Raw genomic sequence first — 19,348 nt, forward strand, 5'->3', positions numbered from 1 at the left:
ACAGCCGCCAGTTTCCTTATTGCCACTGCCCGGGCAACCCCGGCAACAACCCCGGGAAGCTTCTTGGAACACCCGAACAATGAACTGGGAGCGACTCCCCTGGAACACGAAGATGCCACATTACCCCCGACCTCAGCAGCTCCTCAAACGAGCTCTAGAGAAAGGTGACCTTTGGTTTAATGCTAATGGAGCCACTGCTCTTTGACTCATTCCAGGGATGAGAATAATAATAACAACAATAATAAAACGCCCTCAGCACAACAAAGGGCAGCGTTAAAGCAAACTAAACCCAAGCTGGGCCCATTCCACAGGTTCACATTTGCACCTTTGTTTTACCACACCTGAACACCACCAGAAATGAACACAAGGAATGGCCTCAACAGCCTCTTCAGATGGGGTAATAATCCCCTTTTTTGACCAAAATACCAGTTTTTCTCCTGAATTCCCAACACATTCCAAGCACTCACTAACTGCTGGGCTCTCTCCGTTTGCTTGTGCCTGGGAGGTGACAGAACAGCGGTGAGTTTCTGTGTTTGAGCTCCTTCCCCTCTTGTGACAACTGACCCAGGTTGTTCCAGCCTCTCCCTCTGACACCACTGCCAGAACAATGTTCTGCTGCCTTTTATGAAAGCCGAGTGGATGCATCAATAAACAAGTGAAATGTATAATGAAATTCATGCCAGCACTTCATGCCCTCAATTAGGCACTTGAATTAGCAAAGCCACAGCAGGCTCTGAGAGTTTTTCGGCATAATCCTTCTAAAAATGAGTTTGCAAGAGCACATGCAAATATTTACCCTCATGTCTGAATCCATCAGAGGTGTTTCACAGGGAAGGCGATTGCTCCACTCCCCTCTCCTGAGGTTACAGTGATCCAGCACTGATCCCTCACCTGCCCAGCAGGATCCCCTCCCACACCCACACACCACCGGCTGCTGCAATCCGGAGACCTGGGTGAAGTACTTACTGGTTTTCCTTCTCGAAAAACCCAGCACATTTACAGAAAAAAGGGCATAATATTAAATCTCAGAAGAGTAATTTCAATTACCTTATCTATAATTACATTCAGCCTTTTAACTGCTGATTACAAAGTATTTTTTAACCATGTGCTCAAAGAAAACCGATTATTTTTACCTCCAAGGAACTCACCCAACCCCCACTTATCTTTACACCTGCCATCAATTTTGTTCACTAATATTTACATTTCTGCTTGATAATCAGGGAAACATCCAGAGTGTTTAGCTTGTGCCTGCAGCGAGAGGGAGGCTGATTCTAACAAATTAAATAATGAAGGCCAAAAGCACAGCAGGGAAGGACTCTCTGGAACAGCATTAAGCCACTGTCAAGTGTTAATGACAAGGATCTTTTAGCAGGAACAGGCAGCTGGGGGAGTTCTGAGGGAGCTGCTTGAACAGAAACACAGCGTGACACTGGCACGGAGGGAAGGAACTCCAGGACAGGGAGCAGCAGCTTTCCTGACTGTTTTGATGGATGTGAGGCTGGAACTGGACGGTTTGACTTGACCTGGCTCGGTGTGACCTGAGCTTTGCTTACACCAACAATTCCTGCCTGCTGGGGCACGGGGTGGCTGCCAGCAAAGGGGCACTGACACCTCTCGGTGCCCTCAGAGAGCTCGGGGAGGCACAGTCCTCAGCGCAGGCAGGAAAACAAGGAGAGAACGCAGAGGAGGAGGAGCTGCAGCCCTACCTGACCTCGTTCCACAGATAATGGAGACAAAAAAAAAAAAATCTCCATCACATTAAAGTCATTAGCTGTTCTTAGAGGGCTGTTACTTCCGTGTGATTTTCAGTCATTCCCAGAAAAACAACCCCCAAGATACTTTATTTAGTGGCTAACTACAAGAAACAGCAGCTAAAAATAGGGATTTGTGCCAAGATTGTTCCTCTTGCAAGAGCTCCCTTTGGATTTGTGTCCAACACACTGAACTGACTGACTGCTTCCAATGTGTAATGAAGATTATGTGCAACAAAAGGAAACTTTGGGTTAAGGGAGCAAAATCCATGTTTTCAGGTCAAATGCTAAAGGCTGAGTCCTTCTCTAAAGGCACAAAATGCAACTGCTGAATTATCTTCTGTGTTCACACCTGGAGAATGTTTGGGATAGCAAATGTCACAGTGTTACCAAGAGAGTTCAATACAGAGAATGGAAACAATCCAGCTGAAATAAACACTGGGAAACGTTATTTCTTTGTTTATTTAAGCAACATAAAGCTATCCATTGCAGATCTCATCAGGTTTGTGTCACTTTTGTTTCTGTTATTAGGTTTTTTTTACCTTTTACCAAGTCTTATATCCCAGGTAGAAGCAGGTAGAATGATCACTTCCTTAAGTGTTAGAAAGCTTCAAATTAACAGCAGAGCTTATTGGAATGGACACATGGAAACACAAGCTGAAGAACTATAGATATATATATATTTCACACTGTATATATGTAAACATATTGAACCAAAAGTGGGAGGAAGCTTCCAGTTTTCCTTGTGGTTTTCCAGCAGGCAAGAGGCAGAATTTTAAGGAGACCTCTAAAGCATTTAGAAAGGTGCAGTTTGTTGGCTCAGGCTCTAGGAAAAGGGGTTTTTTTTTCTCATTTAGTTGTTGTTGCAGAGTCCTAATTCCAACCTGAGAGCACACAGGAACCCCAACCCCTCCCAGAAGTGTGAGAGGTTAATAAATACCTGTGTCCCTCAGGTGACAGATTTGGGGACCAAAAAGCTGCCACTAGAAGTGGGGAGAGCAGCCACGGGCTGTCACTGATGCAGTGTCCTGAGGGGAAATGCAACTCTGAGGGGTCTGTAGGCTGAAAAAGTGAAGTTCCAAACAGAGCTGTGGGGTTTGGAATTGTACCAGAACGAGTTCTTTGTGACATTATTTTCAAAGGCCATATTTAGGGCAAAAATTTGAAAGATTTAGTAAATACTGTTCACCTTTTAAAAATCACCAGGAGCAGCTGAACGGCCTTTGTGCTTTCAACTCCCTCGTAGCAAATCCTGCGCTCAGACTTTCAGATATTGGAATTGAATCTGTCCGAGCAGTCTATGCAAATCCTCCCCACTCATTCCCAGCACTGCCTGAAGGTCCCTGTGAAGCCAAGAGAATCGGTACAAACCTCACCCCCCAGGGGAAGCTTTACAAGGGCTTTGTTCTGCAGGACCGCGGCACCGCGGGCCCTCTGAGCTCATTTCCAGCCCAACCAAAGACACTGATGTGCTGCTGATGCTCAATGGAAACAGCTGGGGATGGATGAGAAACAGTCAGATGAGAGATACCAAAATGTCAGACAGCCTACCGACTGTTGTTGCCATGAGATCCAACAGTCAACATCAGTCTGATAAGCTATCCGACAGGATGGTACAGCCATGGCATGGCACGACGCTGGCAACACGACAGGACACTCGGGCAGGGTCGAACACACCTGGCTCCAGCCCTGCCTAACCTGGGGCACCGAGCAGCCTAAGCTAAGCAGGAGCAGCAGCTCAGCTGCCCCGGACTCTGGGCCACCTCCTGAGAACGCTAATTAGAAAGGCAAATTAATTCTTGGTGCTTACCCCTTAGGATAAAAGTAAAAAACAATCGTTCAGAAGTGATCAGAGCAGCGATACAGGTACAGCAGCAGTGGGGATTTATGCACTAAGGAGGGAAAAGAGCCATTTTAATATCAATTCTGTTCCTGTACATCAGAACTGACACACACTGATCATAACAAATCTGACTTTAAAAGCATGAGGTTAAGGGTTCTCTAAAGTTCTCTGCACCATTGCTGGGTACCCATAAAATCTGCTTTCAGCTGGAATCTTAACTCTTCCCCCTCTCTTCTCCTCCACTGCCCACAGTTCTGGCCTCAGGGGCAAACACCTGAGCAGAATTTAGGATAACCAATCTTGTTCTCTATTTAATCTATTTAAGCAGTGACTGTGCTTCAAGCAAGGCATGGCCTTCCCTCCTTCCTTTGCTAAGCAAGAAGTTCTGAAGAAAAAAGAACAAAAAAAGAACCAAACAAAACAAAAAAAGAACAAAGGATTTGAGCACCATTAGTACAGGAAGGATGAGCAAACATGCACAGAGCATCCAAAAGTGAGAGAGGAAAAGAAACAGCTTAAAAAGACTGACACAAGAAATTCTGGAATGATCAAAGATGACTTTATAAAGTTTTTATCTTAACTTCATTCTAAATATACAGAATAAAAAATGTTGGCTTCAGCATTTGACATCAACCATCTCTGCTAACATCATGAAGTGGGAGAGGGTGGCTTTTCCAGCGTGCAATGCAATGGGACACTGGGAATTCAGACAGAACAGCCTTACCATGAGGGACATGCAACAGTTGGTACCCAGTCTGTACTCAGTTATTTACATTTTGATGGTCTTGAAAGTTATGGAAAAAGCAAAACAGCCACCCTTCAAAAGGAAACGTTACCCTCAGGTCAGTCTGAAGTTAAATCAGGAGATGGAGAGTATTAAATAATCAGTTTTGGAAGTAATTTGGATGGACAACATTTGTGTTAAACTCCATTTAACATCCCATTGTCCATCCTGTAAACCACAACCCAGACTCGTGAAGCATTTACACCTTACCTTAACATTTTTAAGTTTGTCAGTGAAACCTTTGCTCTAATATCCAAATTACTTTCAAAATCAAACAAAAAAAAAAAACCTTGTTAAGAGTTGAAATTTGATGTTAAAAAATTTTTCCCCCTTTTGAATAATGCTGATTTTTAAACATATGAAAAGATGTGTCATTTCTTGTGTCTGCCAAAACCCATCCTGGGGTTTTTCCCATTTTTCCCAAGCTCATTTGGTTTTTTCTTCGGAGTACATCTTCTGTTGCAGTCGCTTGGCATAGCTCTGGGCCATGGAGTTGATTATAGATAAGATAAAATAACAAACCATGACAATCACCAATTTTTCAAACATCCAGGATAGCCAGTTTTCCCCCTGAAGAGACAAAACAGAAGGAGGAGGAGAATGAAGATTAGTGGACAGAACAACGGAGAGTTCTGGGTGAAAGGGGGAAGCCTGACAGTGTCTTTATTCTGCAATTAATCAAATTAAAAACAGGAACCAAGTGCAACCCGACAGGATTCCTGCAGGTCCCTCTGCAAAGCTGACTTTAGTCCCTTGAAAGACAATGCAGGAGGGGCTGCCAAATCCACTGGCGGGCAGATGACGAACCCCGATCGTTCCCAGTGTGCTCCCACAGTGATTTATTATTCCCAGTATTGTTTGGTCTTCGCTAACAATTCGTGGAGTTCAGAATTAGCAGCCCCTGCCTGACATCCCCCGTCATGTTCCTCGCAGAGAAAACAATCAGGTCATTGGTTAACAATGTGTTTTTTCCCTAAACTGCCCATTCTGGGTTATCTCCCCATTAGGATCCGACTCTGGTGCCCCTGGAAGTTGCGGCGCCGGTGCCACTTCACGGGAATTCTCACGTTGTGCTTTTTGTCAAAGGAGGGCAGCAATGCTCTGCCCAGAAATCCCTGCCCAGAAATCACTGCACATTTCCTGACTCCAGCCAGAGCCTCCCCAGTCCGGCTCTTTTGTGGTAAAATGGGCAAAGGGACATTCCCAACAGCTACAAATATTGCACGTGAAATGTGAGTTGGATTCACGGATTTTATCTCAAAACGCCTCAGCAGCCTAAAGAATTTCATATCAAAGTTGCTCTGTTCCACTGAAAATTCAGGGCAAGTTTTTTAAAATACTGCTTTTTACATTTTAAGGGTTTTTTTCTGTATGAAAGTACACTTCTGCCCCTTGTACCTGCTCTGAACACTGTAATTTTTTTTCCTTTCAAAGACTAAAGGCTTGGGGATTTTATTTCTCTTACTGTCCACTGAGCCACAGATCCCACTGGCTTCTAAGGCAGCGGTGCTGCCCAGTCTGTTACCATTTCACATGGAAAGGCAACTTTTTTTTCCTTAAATTTAACTTTCCCAAGAGGCAGCTAATGCAGAGGCAGGACAAACCACTGGTTTTGCTTTATACTTTCATTTATTCTCAAAAGGATTTAAATGCAGTTGCACACAATATTTTTAATTCCCAGGTTGCTTTTTAAATGAGATTTTTATCTATTCCCTGGGTCAGTGCAGATCTTTGAAAAACAGAATCGGGAGTTCCATCGGTAAAAACTACAAGGCAAAGACAGGCAGGGAAGGGAAAAATGAGCTGGGGAGGGAGGGAGGCAAAGAGGGTCTTACCTGTGGCACAGCACTGTCGGATTTGTGGTGAAGTTTTATCCTCTGAGCTTCCAAATATTCTTGAAATGGCTTCTGAAGAGAAGGACCTATACTCGGAATAGCACTGATGGAAAGTTCATCCCAGAGAACAAGACAAAATAGGGAAGAAAAAAAAAACAAAAACAAAAAAACATTTTTTTTAAACTTACCACTTTACCTAATTAGAACAAAGTTCAAAGGCTGAGCCACAGCTCAGAAGGAAACTTGAAGCTACTCGAGAAAACAGAAACCCACGAAATAAAACACATTTCATCTTTTGATCTGATACTTCGGGAGGGATGTATTTCCCCATCCTCAAAAAGTGCTTAAAAAGAAAAATATTTCTGAGCAAGACAGTGCTGGGAAGAGAGGAAGAAGCCGGGAGCGGGAGCATTTCCTTGGAGGCAGGAGGAGGCAGCGGCGCTGAGAACCCAATGAATGACTTCGGAGAAGTCCCACATTTATCAGCGGCAGTTCCTGTAAGAACTGGTTTGAACCGATTAATAAGGAAATGACTGGGGCTTGTGTCATCCCTCGGTTAAAAAAGAAACTGCTCGCCCCAAGCCTCGCCCCCTCTCCCGCACGGAGCCGGCCCCTCGCCCCAGCCAAGTCCTTATTAGGACAATCCGTGCGTCATCCCTTCCCAAAAAGAATGCGGGAGCAGATCCTGGAGCGCCTCCCCCGAGCCGGGATTAACAAAGGAACAAAGGAGCGATCTGAACCCTGCCCCGAATCGGGCCAGGCTCCCTGGCAGAGGGCTCGCACAAAAGCTGAACACCTTGTTCCCGATGTTGGAAACATCCCGCTTTGGGAACGGGAGCGCTCTGAGTTGATGCTGGGCAGGCTCTCAGCAGCCTCCAGGCTTCCAGCAGCTTTTCCTTAAATCCTACTTAGCAGGAGATCCAAAACCCTTTAAGAATGGTCACAACCTCTAAAAAACTCCCAAATCAAATATAAATTCTAAATGATCACCACGGCCTGAGCTGTGTGGGGAGAACGCTCCCAAAGTTGGATCCACACCATCCACCTCATCCTAACCCCAGCCACGGGGGAGTTCTCATTACTGACCACTTGGATTTCAAAGAGAAAGGAGATTTTTTTGTTTAATTTTAAAGAAATCACCATGCTCTTCTACATTAAAAAAACTCACCTAAATTTTGATTATTTGGTTTTATTATTTCCACCACTCCTGCTGCTACTCCAGGGAGGGTTTAGTAAAACACACTTCAGACCCAGGATACACCACTTGTACATCCAACAAGTTGTACGACTGACCATCTCCCTCTGGGTGACTCAAACCATTCCCCTCAGCCTCCTATTCTGACACCATATTCCCTTTTCCAGGCCAAAGCCCAATTAAAAACTAACAGCTTTCTAATTTTAGGAATTTATGAAAAGCACGAAACAAAGTGTCTCATTCTCCTCCAGTAAATCTATTTCCTTCATGGCCAGGGGCAAAGGAGGTTTTCTGAACCCATTTCCCAGCAGAAGGTCGCTTCCCCCGTGATTCACCGCCCCGTGAGACAAACGGGTGAGGAAATTCTCTGCCCGGACTGGTAAAAATTCAGGAAAACAAAAACCTGTGGAGCCCAAAGCACGTCCCTTATCCATTTTACACAAGAGTGTGTCAATGTTCCAAAGGATTCCCAGTGTTCCAGAGCCGTCTCAGCGCTGACTATTCCTGGGAAAAGCTCTCCCAGGGACTCCGGGACGAGTCACACTCTGAACATGAGGAACATTTTGAGGTTTCTTTTCTTTTTCAGACAGTTCTTGGGAGCCTGAAGAGCGACTGCAAGGTAATGGTTTACTTTTCGACTTCTGCATGATTAAGAAATGAGGAATATTTAAATGATGAGGGATCAATGATTAACAGGGTGGTGTTCAAATGACTCCGTTCTTCACAGAAACTCAACTCAGTCAGTCCCCAAATTGAATTAAACACAGAACAAAAACATGAAACCCAAGTTCAGAGACTTGAGGAGCTCCTGGTGCACCAAAACAATATTTCAAAATTTTTCTCACTAAACAATTCCCTTTTTTTTCCCCCTTTTCTGAGCACGACAATTAATTAAGTGCACAAAATAATTTTATTAAAGCAATTTTGAAGATCTACAAGATCCTCAATGCAAGGACCTCAGCTTCTAAATCTGCAAATTTTTGTACATTTGTAAAGACTTTAATTCTGAAAAAAATTGTGCAGAGATTTAAATAAGGAGAGGAAAACCTAAAAAATCAGGAATCCACATGAAATTCTTGAAATCCCATCTTGGCAGCATAGTATTAGTTACTGGTGCTTTTTTGGATCAAATTAAATCATTTAATCACCCAGATATGTGCCACCTGATATCCGAAGGCATGATCTTAAATCTAAAAATCTTAAAAATAATTTAATTTAATTGGAAATAAGTGAGTTCTGTGTCCCTGCAAACCTCACAAATCCAACTCGGAGATCCCTTTGCGCTGATCCGAGGAGGAGGGGGAGGACTTGGGGATGAATTTTGTGGGATCCGGGTAGGACCAGGCAGGGCCGGGCCAGAGGGGCCAGATTTGCATCACAATTCCTGCACTCAGCACCTTCAAAAACCGCGAATTTCACAGGACGGGAGAAGGAAGATGCTGGGAAATAATCCCGGAATAATGCAAACCCCATTCCCTGCGTTTTCCTTCGGGAATCAAACCCATTTTCTTTCAAATCCAGAATATGGAAGGAGAAATTCTGATTCAGAAGAAGTTTTGATTCAGAAGTTGTTTTAGAAACTCTTAACGTTAAATACTAAATTTTTGTTCGGATCCATTCTGATTCTCTGCTAAATTTTAATGTTTCACAGGGAACTGAAACTGAGAACAAGCTCCCCAAAATTGGACTAGCCTTTGATAATCTTAAATTTATTAAAAGCATAACATTTCAGTCAAAAACATGACTTCCAATACTACAACATAGATACCCATTAAAAATCTGTATTCACTGAAAAAACCCCTTGGTGCCTGTTTTCAGAACTGTTACCTGGTATCTGTAATTAAACAGATGCACATTTATTTATTTTTAACTCAGAGCTATGATTTCTATCCAAATGACAAATTCCAAAGCTCTTTTTCCAATAAATCAAACAAAATTCCCATTTGTTTGAAGCACCACATGACAGAGATTCAGCAAAATTGCTCGAGGATTATTTTAAAAATTACACCAAGAACCTGCAGAATCTGACTCCTAAAACTTCCAGTCCAGTTACAGCAAATCTGTGCTTAAATTTATTAATTTTCTTTTCCAAGAACAACTGTCAACAGCTGCACCTCAAATGCCTTTCACTGGTCATTAAGTGATTTTTGGGAAACTTTAAATCTTTTTAACAGAACCATTGGAACTACAGGGAGGATTTTACTCAAAGGCACCAGGATGAAGCACTAAACCCACAGGAGAAAAAAGTGTATTTTCCCTGGGCCAGCTTACAAAAAGGAGGAATTTGATATTCCAGTCATCTGCATTTTTACTAATATTAAAAATACTTACTTAAGACTACTTAATCATAAGCCATAATTTTCATCTTACAAGATCTTTAGGAGTATGGGTTGCTCTTGAGTGACTGAAATCTCTCAGCCCGTGCTTGGAGAGGTTGGGAACACTCAGGAATTAATTCCAACTCTGCTAAATGCTGAAGCACAAGTCTCTATCAAATGCTGCCTTTCAGTGTCATTGCACCAATATCTCACAAAAAATCTGTCGGACCATAAATTAGGATATAGAATTCCCATTTTATCAAAGCACATGTGGATATTTGCCTGCTTTTCCAGAGAGAAATGTTAGAATTCACAAGTGTTTTCCAAAAGAAAGAAGCTGCCACTGCAGACTCAAATTTTGGGAACAAAACCACAGGATTTTTCATGAATGAAAATTTGAAAGTTTATGGAAGTTTCCCATTTATAAGAGACCTCGAACATCCAGAGATGCTGAAGCAGCTGATTAACCCTGAGCTGTTCTGATGGAAATTAAAAATGTAAGTAAGAACCTCAGTGCAGCCAGCCCTGAGCCTGACCCCTGTGAAAAACTGGGATCCTTCCCCCAGGGGGATGCTCAGCAAACTGGGAGCACTGGGGGGTCACAAACATGGGATTTCTTTAATTTAATTTAATTTAATTTAATTTAATCAAGGAAATTCTAACCTGGAGGGAAACCAGAGCCCTATGGGGAAACAGAAGGTGCAAACAAGGCTGGACACACCTCGGGAAGGTGATGCAATTTTGAGTCACGGCCCCACTTTATGGATAATCCCTCCAATATCCACAGCCCTCAGCTTGGAAAATCCCTTTCCCTCAGACTCCACACGCTCGGGGGCTCGGGACAAACACCAGCAGGTTTTGCCCAGATTCGGCTTTTTTGGGCTGAAACACCGAGAGAAAAACATCCTTTGGGAAATGCCACCACAATTCCAAATGAAGACGACAGGGAACAACAGAAGAGCAGCGAGAGGCAAATCCCCGTGGGGCTGGCACTGCCCAGGCACTGCCCAAGGCCAGGGATTATCTCCCGCTGCAGAAAGGGAGTGAAGTGGCACTGAGGGATCTCACAAAGAAAGGGAACATGCTGCGATGGGCTCCTCCCTGCCTGGACCTTCAGCTCTTCTAAAATAATTTATTTCAATCAGACTATTGACAGACAGGCCAGAGGGGGAAGGCAAAGGCTTTCACCTTCCCAACAATTTTGGAAAACACCATTAAACAATCCCACCAACACCAATTGGTTCCCATTTCTCCATTCCCCTGTGAGAACACAAGAAAAATCCATCCTGCAGCTCCAAAGCCATAAAACATTTAGGAACAGGCACCGAATTTGGGTATTTCAGCCATCCCTCCCTCCCTCTCTCAGAAGTTTCACTCCAGCACGGTGGTATCGACTTCTTTGGAAGTCAGACATTTTCTAAACCACTGAAAAACAGATTCCAGTGGAAATATTTTTATGTCACTGGCCAATTAGCAAAGCTGAATCATTTGCATAACGTGTCCCCTGTCTAAACAGGGCACCTTTCTTCCTGTGAGTCCTCTGAGCCTTCAATGGTTAATTTTTTTCCAGACAGTGATCTAAACTGGCTTAACGGTTAGTATTTTAATGAGCTGTCATTTCCTGTGCTGATAAAGATTCTCACAGTATTTAAACCATCCATTTCCCCGAGGCTGCACCACCAGCAGGACCCTGCAGTGACTCAGAGGGGCTCAGCCTGAGCCTGACTCAGCTCTGGGAGCTGGGGCTTCCCAAAACCTGAATCCTGGGATCTGGGGCAGTCCAAACCTGGATTGGGTTTAGGGAAATCTGGGGCTGCCCAAAACCTGAATCCTGGGGGCTGGGGCAGCCCAAAGCTGGACCCAGCTCCCTTTCCAGCCAAACTTGGGCTACCCAGCCCCTGAGGAGCAACCAGAGCCCCCAGCTCCCACCACCACCCCCGGCCTCAGCACGGCTCTGGAACTGAGCTGTTTTCTGTGCCCAGAGCTCTGAAGCTGCAGAAAATAAATCTGGTTTATGGTCAGGATCAACAGGAAGGTTTGGGGGTTAAAAGGCTCCTTGGCAGCTTCATTTGCTTTATGAGATGAAGAAAGGAAAGATCTTGGTGAAGTTTACAGAGCTCAAATGGGCCCAGGTCTGACGTGGTTTCCACCTGAGCCACGCTCCAATGCCCACGGCAGCCCAGGAGGCTCCAGGGCTTTCTCCTTGGGACATTCTGTTATGTTAAATCAATCCTTTCAAAATTAGGAATTGCAACATCTCTGACCTGCCCGTCCTTAGCTCTGCTCACTGCTGCTCTTTGGAACAAAACTTCTGCTTGCTTTTTAAAGATTCTTTTTTTAAAACTCAATTTAGGGTAAAAACCCTTGCTTATTCAGAGTTAAATCCTTCAAGCCTTTTGCAAATAAACTCTTCTAATTCTGTTGTGATCCACTGGAAGGCTTTCAACACCAGAGCTCCTCAAATTTCAGCCACATCTGTGTCCCTTTCAGGGCCATTTTTGTGTGGAGCTGCTCTGTTGTGCCTAGGGCACATCCCCCAGGTTTCTGATGAACCTCTGCCAGGAAGGTTGTTCAGTTTTGAACCAACAAGTGCCAGGGGTATTGGTTTAACCTCTCAAAATTCCTCTCAGGAGGCTGTGAAGTGACTGCCCAGCTCTTCCCACCCCAGGACAATATTTCTGGTTGTTCCTTTATCACTTCTTGCCTTGTGTTCTAAAGAAGTAACCTAAATCTGTATTGTAAATTATTTTTGACTAAAGAACCCCCAACAGTCTTTAAGAAAACTTTCCAGTCACATCAGTCACCATGATCTCATTTGTGCTTTTTTGGTGAAAGGAACACCACGCTCCCTTTACCAGCATCAACTGAGATTAAGTTGTAAGCAAAGAATTATGGCACAAGAAATAGCAGCAAACTGGTTTGTCCAGGCAATGCTTCCAGTACCTGTGACCAAAAAATTGCTTTTCTTTCAGCTGTGCAATCACTCACACTGACCTGCAGAGCTGGGAAGGGTGGAAAGCTGTTCCACAAAAACCACTGAGTTAAGGACACTTCAGGAGCCCTGATATTTTTGGGTGGATTTGTTGGATTCTCAGAGGTGACACCCACAGAACGCAGCACTGAGCAAGGGACTTAAAAATCAAAGTAGCACAATCTCACTGGTTTCTGTTTTAACCTCAAATCAGTTTATTCACTCACTAATTACCTGAATAGATGAGTCTTAAAATTAGGAAGGCATCAGAGAGGCTGTGGCTGCCTCATCCCTGGAAGTGTCCCAGGCCAGGCTGGACGGGGCTTGGAGCAGCCTGGGATAGTGGAAGGTGTCCCTGCCATGGCAGGGTGGGATGGGACTGGATGAGCTTTAGGATCCCTCCCAACCCAAACCATTCTGGGATTCTGATTTACTGCAGGTAAAATTCACTGCTGCTGTTGTAGGATCCAGCCCTGGTGCAGCACCTGGGCACCTCTTGGTGAACAATCCCAGATACTACAGAGTTCATCATCACCCACAGCCAGAGGGAATCTCTGCCTGCAGGGCGGGATTTCTCCCTAAAAAAACGCAGATTTTTTTTTTTTCCTTTCTGAACATTTACCACCAGAATGGATGGCCACTGTTTTGTGGATGGTGTGTGCTTTGAGAACTACTTCTTCAGTAGTTTTCTGGGCATTCTTAATCTGCATTTAAAACTGCCACTTCCCAGCAAACATCATCCTGCTTTGAAGCGCTTTGCACAGTGTGACTTCACAAACAGCCCTGCAGCTGTAGGTAAAAAATAGGAACGGAAAGATAGAGGAGCCAAAAACCCCACAACACACACCATAATGAAATGTCTGAACAGGGCTGGGTTTGGCCTAAAATCAGCATTAAAGTCTTCTTGAAGGGACAGGACACAGAACTCCTCCAGAGCATCTTCCCTCACCAAAGCTCAGGGAGAGCAGGATCCTCTTCCAGCACTGAGGCACCAACAAAACAACTCAAAAGCAGTGACTGGTGGAACTGGTTGGAAATTCCCAGCCCCAGTGAGTTCCAGCACCTCTGGAAATCCTTCTCAGCTTGGATTTCAACCTCACACCAACCCCACTTCTCAAACCCACTCATCTCCCTCATTCCCCAACGTTTGTTGCCAGCACTCACCCTCTGTCCTGTTTTTGTTCTCCAGCTACCACCCAAAAAATTCTCAAAAAATTTCAAATTTTCTATAAACAGCTTCTTAATTTCCTGCCATGTTTTCTTTTCCATTTCCTTTTTTATTTAATTAACCGAAAAAAAATATTTTATGATCTGTTTGTAATGGAGACCTAGACAAAACTGTAAAATCAAATTAAATGATATTAAAGCAGCCTGATTATGGCAGGCTCATTGTGGGACCCAGCAGCATCCAGTGACAATAAAGAGCAAGGTCTGCACATGAATCAGCTTTGCTTTTTGACTAAAAATCACATAATTGTCAAAAAATTCTCCTTGGCTTATAAAATCAGATATTCTCAGACTTTATCTCACAATTTAATCTTCTGTCTAGGTTCCATTTATCCTGGCTATCAATATGCTCATTATTTTCAGGTGTTGTGCTCAGATATTTCCTATTGTGTAAGAACAACAGCCCAGACAAAGAAAGTCTAAAGTCATTGTGGTGGATAGAATTTGATTAAAATAAAGTTACTGACCATTAAACAGAGCTCTGTTTTAATTCAATAATAGGGCTTTTAGAGCAAGGTATTGTTTAACATGTTTGAGGCTCCACTCTAACAGAAATTGATGAGGTAATGCTGGAGACAGCTTGAGAAAAGTCAAGGATACCGGGACATTCCAAAAATCTCACTGTCTCCCAGGAACATTTTTTAACTCTGACATCAACCCTCCAATAAAACTCGAACCCAGCAGAGCTCCTGTGAATGCATTCGAAGTAATTCAATGCAAAATTATCTCCAAGACAGATGAAGTAGGAAAAATCTACTGGTTTTGGCTCAAAGCATCCACAGGAGAGTAAATCCTTGGAAATGTACCTGAGCTAGGGGCAGATCAAACTGTCTGGAGTGATTGATACTGAAAAAAACTCAAGATGCTTAAAAGAAACCACATTTCTCTCTCTCTCTCCCCCTCTTTTCAAAATAATGTTCAAAGCAACAAATTCAGTGTGAGTTTAGGTACAAAGCAGATGCTCGAGCAGAAGATCAGGAATAATAAAGCCAGGATTTGTTTCGTCAGTGAAATGCCCTGCCAGGTTCTTCTGACACTCCTTTTCTTTGTACAGCATCCCTGCCTGGAGTTTTGTTTTAAAAGGAATTATTTCTAGACATTCCTCCCCTCAAACTTTTCTTGAGGAGTGTGGATTTTATGTGAAAATAGTTATTACACTTTGGGTAGCAAAATATCCATTTGCCCCAGAGAAGAAACCCTGGAGAAGCAGAAACACCTTGGAATTCATTTTATGGATTTAGACTAGAGGTTGGATTCATTTTAGTTTAAAAAAACCCAACCCCCCCGACAATAAAACTTTCCATTTCCATGTTAGAGACTCACACTTAAAACTCCAACCCTGCATATCCCTGAACCCAGCAGTGCCCTCAGAACAGGCAGGAGCTTCCACCCTGCTCTGAACAATTAAATGGGAATTTTGGATGCAATCCATAGGGTTTGATGCAGCTGCCTACATTTAAATTCATTAAACTGCATCCTTTGTTTGCATCCAAGCAGTTTATGAAACTCCTGCATGGTTTGATGGCATTTGCTGGATTATCTGACAGGGAAGGGTAGCATCAACAACGGATTTTAAAATGACACAGAATTTCATGACTGAACAGGTAAAATGTGAGGCAAATAAATCCAACACTTCACCTTCAGTGTCCCACCTTCATTAGTGTAAATCTGGTTTTTGTCTGTTTTTCCCCCTCTCAGTTGCCAACTGAGGGTTTGCCTAATTTTCCTGTTTTGAACTGATATTTTAACTTAAAAAATAAAATAGGCACCAGTTACTAAAGAATTAATAAAAAAATAACCCAAACCAAACCTTCTCGAAATCAGGACACTTCATCCATGGAAACTCATTTCTACCAAATTTAACAGAATGGGGATCAAACTCTACAGACCAAATTCCTCATTCTGATGTTTTATGAGAGATTTAATGTTGTAAATGTATAAGGTAGTTCCAGTTAAGGAGGATGTTTATTTTCATCTTGGAGCACTGCATAAAATCTCAGGTTTTTAATAGAGAATCACAGAATTCTGTGATTTTCCTCTATAATTTTCTATAAACTTTCTCATTTTTTGCCATAGGATCACACTACACCACTGCAGAAAATGCAGGGCAAACAGCCCATGTGCAGCTGTAAATGCAGGGATGTGTGAGTGGAAGAGCTGGATCCTGCTTTGGGGTGAAGGTTCAGTGCTGATCCCACAACCCTGAGCCTCCGGGCCAGCAAACTTCTCCAAGGACTCGGGGAAGGAGCTGCAAGCGAGACCTAAACTCTGCGTGGGGCTAAGCCTGGAACAAAGCACGCCCTCAGCACATCTGAGCTGACTCCTCCAGTACTTTTCCACTTAATGGGTGCAGGTATTAATTACTGTGCTGGGAATTACTCACCCGATGAGGGCCACCATCTGCTCCACGATGTGTTTGCTGAACGTGATAATAACGAAGAGTTTCTGTAGGAAGGAAAAGAGCAGTTACAGAAAGCCTGGAGCCGAGGGGAAGCACAGACAATGGGGGGGACATTTTGTGTTCCTTCCCAAGCAGCTCCTACCCAGCTTTCCCTCCTCTCCTCTTTATTTTTCAACATTCTCCTCTAAAAGAGGCAGGAGAGAGAAAAGCTGCTCGCTTTCTGCCTCTCTTTCCTCACAGTTTGCATTTCTTGCAGTGTTTTTGCAGCCAGTTGCTGCCCATTCTCATCCTCCCCAAACTCCCATTCCCAGAAGCTCAAGGTCACTTTACTCCGTCAACAATGTCTGAATGGAAAAACAGCCAGAGAAATTCACAGCCCCTCACACAAACACGTGGGCTTCCAGATCACAGGAGGGAAAAATAATGTGTTTTAGTCTCCCTGATTCAGACAGAAACAACAAAAAATACTCAATGAAAAACAAAGAAAGAGCCTTTGGGCACCTGTGAGAGTGCCTGTGATAAACCAAACTGTTTGCAACAGAGTAATTTCAATTAAAAACTTCTGTAACACATCTTATTTCGCGGAAAATCTCAATGCCCATGATTTTACCACTTCTAAAACCACTTAAAATGCTGTTAAAACAGCCTCTGCACATTTGTCCTGCTCGCCAGCAAGGAGTGAGCAGCCTGTGAGTGGTAGCTGAGGGTACACACAGCTCCCACAGCCTCCTCAGACCAATTTAAGCCTGGCCTAAGCAGAGCTGCCCTCCCCAGGCTGGGAACAAGGGCTGTGACTCCAGCTAGAGGCTCCTGTGGTCCGGAGGAAGGGGCCAGTTCAAAGCAGCCCCGGGATGGCCACTGCACCAGTCACTCACTTCCTGTCTGAACATTGCATTAAAAGCCTTTCCATGACTCTCACATTTCCTAAATTCCAAGTCCAGCCAGATCACTCAAAAAAATCAAGGCTATTGCACAAGGGTGTGCTTGAAAAAGAGAATTCTAAAAGCTGAGCCTATTACAAAATCAGATGATTTACCAACTGTACAAGACACTGGGAAATGTTTTTTCACTTACATGGGATCTGAGTGTGGAGCACTATAAATTACACAGCAAACACTGTGGTAGCTGAACAAGGCAATTAAAATAATAAAAGGAATATTGATCTAATATTATTTCACTTTTCTGTGTTGCCAGAACCCATTTGAGCAACACACGGATTTAAAAGCAGAAGAAAATTCAGATAATACAAAAATAAGTGTGGAGAAAAAGCTGTTCTATCCCAGTAAACGGAAGAATTTCCAAATCTATTTATTGTTTTCTGTTTAAGCACTGGGCAAAACAAAATAACCATTTAAAAATGATTGGAAGAAAAAAGCTTGTGTTTAGGGCAAAACAAAGATTTTTAAAGCCGCTTGATGAGGCTGTAATACAAATTATTTTATACTAAAAGCTTCTGCTATTTTGATGGGAGTCACAGCAGAGATTTCCAAACAACAGAGGCACAGGCACTGCAAAAACCCAAACTCAGCTGAAAACATCCCAAACAGAGACGTAGCTCATGATACAGCCCTGACCACACCAGAAAATCCTCCAGGGAATCAAAACTTCATCTCTCCTTGGACCAAACGGTGACGCACTTACAAGCAAAACTCAACATCTTGTGAAAACAACTGGATTGTCAAACTCAGCACATCTGGCACAGCCCTGAGCGAGCAGGAAAAACGGGGCCCACCAAAGCCAGGCCCTTTCCAAATGAGCTGGCCTGGGACACCAAAAATCGCTGCTCCAGCCCCAAAACTGCGGCAAATCCGCCCAGACTGGGCTGGCCCAGCCCCGCAGGGCGCAGTGGGGTTCTCTGAACTGAGCTAAAAAGGGCATTTCAAAGTGCAAATGAGTGTTTGCTACCAAAAAGGCGAGTTCACTCCGAGTGGGAGCCCTGGCAGTCTGGTACAGGCTGTAGGTAAATACCTTGGCTAACCACCAATTTCCTGAGCAGGTCAGCAGCTATAAATTACTCACTTGCCTCAGTTTGGAGGAGCCCAGCAGCTCCTTTATTGTAAATCCCTTGCACCAAATTAATTTCCATTACTTCAGGTCGGGCAAGGAGACTCCAGGATTCATTCCCAAGTAACACAGTGGAACAGGCAGGGAGAGAATCAAAGGCTTCACCTCCCCCCCGCCCCAGCCCCGAGGAAGGGGCAGCACTTGCCTGGATGTGCATTTTAATCACGGCTTTTCCAATCAAGGTTGCACCAAAGAAGGTCCAGAAGGGAACCAGAAAGTGGCCACAAGTTATCCCAGCCAGGTCAAACAAGGGGTTTGGGATCTGTGGAGTGCAAGTGAAAGAGGTTCAATAATTGCAGCACACATTGGATGGACAGGAACACGACAGACCTTGAAATTTTGAAAAATGAACAGTTTCCCCTTCTCCCAACTTGATCCAAAACTCTTGTGCCTTAATAATTACAAAAATGTTGATGTCGCACCACATAACTTAAGTCTCTGGGAGTCAGCTAGACAATGTCCCAGACAATTCCATTCTCATGGTCCCCCCTTACCCCTAGATCCTGAAAAAAGCCAATGAAAAGTTTTCCATGTGAAATGCACAGAAACCACAGCAAAGCCATTTTGAGTGATTTATCGAATTTTCTCCCTGACAGGCACATCAGTCTTGGAAGCCAATGTTCCAGCTGATCCCCAGTGATTTCCAGCTGAGAAACTACATTAAAAACTGGCATTTATAGTCATATGTATCCAGTTTAAAAGCACTGATTAGATTTTATTAAGCATATGCATTTCATTTAAAATTAAAAGAATTTTTTATTATTATTAAACTGTTGGCCTGACTTTTGGTACTGTGATACTATCTGTAAAATATTTCTGAAATGAAACCAAGAAAGTATCCGAATTCCAACCTTTCCCTCTCAGCCTGGAGCACAGGGGCAGTGTCTGAGCAGGGTCACTCCCAGGAGCAGTGTGGTGCTGGGGTGACACTGCAGCACTGGTGGGGTTTTTTGACATAA

The 19,348-nt window shown here is 43.6% G+C and overlaps 1 protein-coding gene and 1 long non-coding RNA gene across 6 annotated transcripts in view; one reads left to right on the forward strand and one right to left on the reverse strand.

Annotated features, from left to right (window-relative positions):
- Positions 1-2,193: 2,193 nt before the first annotated feature.
- The window catches only part of VMP1 (vacuole membrane protein 1), a 61,002-nt gene continuing 43,847 nt past the window's right edge, over positions 2,194-19,348 (reverse strand). For 3 of the 5 annotated variants that reach the window (XM_017730972.1, XM_017730973.1, XM_017730974.1), the window contains 4 exons: positions 18,535-18,651; positions 16,308-16,369; positions 6,214-6,316; positions 2,194-4,948 (listed from right to left, as the gene is read on the reverse strand). In XM_017730972.1, coding sequence (XP_017586461.1) covers positions 4,805-4,948; positions 6,214-6,316; positions 16,308-16,369; positions 18,535-18,651 — 426 coding nt within the window. In that variant the 3' untranslated portion in view covers positions 2,194-4,804. The remainder of the gene's footprint in view (positions 4,949-6,213; positions 6,317-16,307; positions 16,370-18,534; positions 18,652-19,348) is intronic. The other 2 variants (XM_008631095.2, XM_017730971.1) reach the window with 1 other exon arrangement.
- On the forward strand, positions 7,919-19,122 carry LOC108445904. The gene is made up of 3 exons (XR_001860932.1): positions 7,919-8,027; positions 16,001-16,277; positions 18,986-19,122. It is a non-coding gene; the product is annotated as an uncharacterized LOC108445904 (long non-coding RNA).

This window comes from Corvus brachyrhynchos, unplaced genomic scaffold (assembly GCF_000691975.1).
Source record: "Corvus brachyrhynchos isolate BGI_N302 unplaced genomic scaffold, ASM69197v1 scaffold283, whole genome shotgun sequence".
Taxonomy (NCBI): Eukaryota; Metazoa; Chordata; class Aves; order Passeriformes; family Corvidae; genus Corvus; species Corvus brachyrhynchos.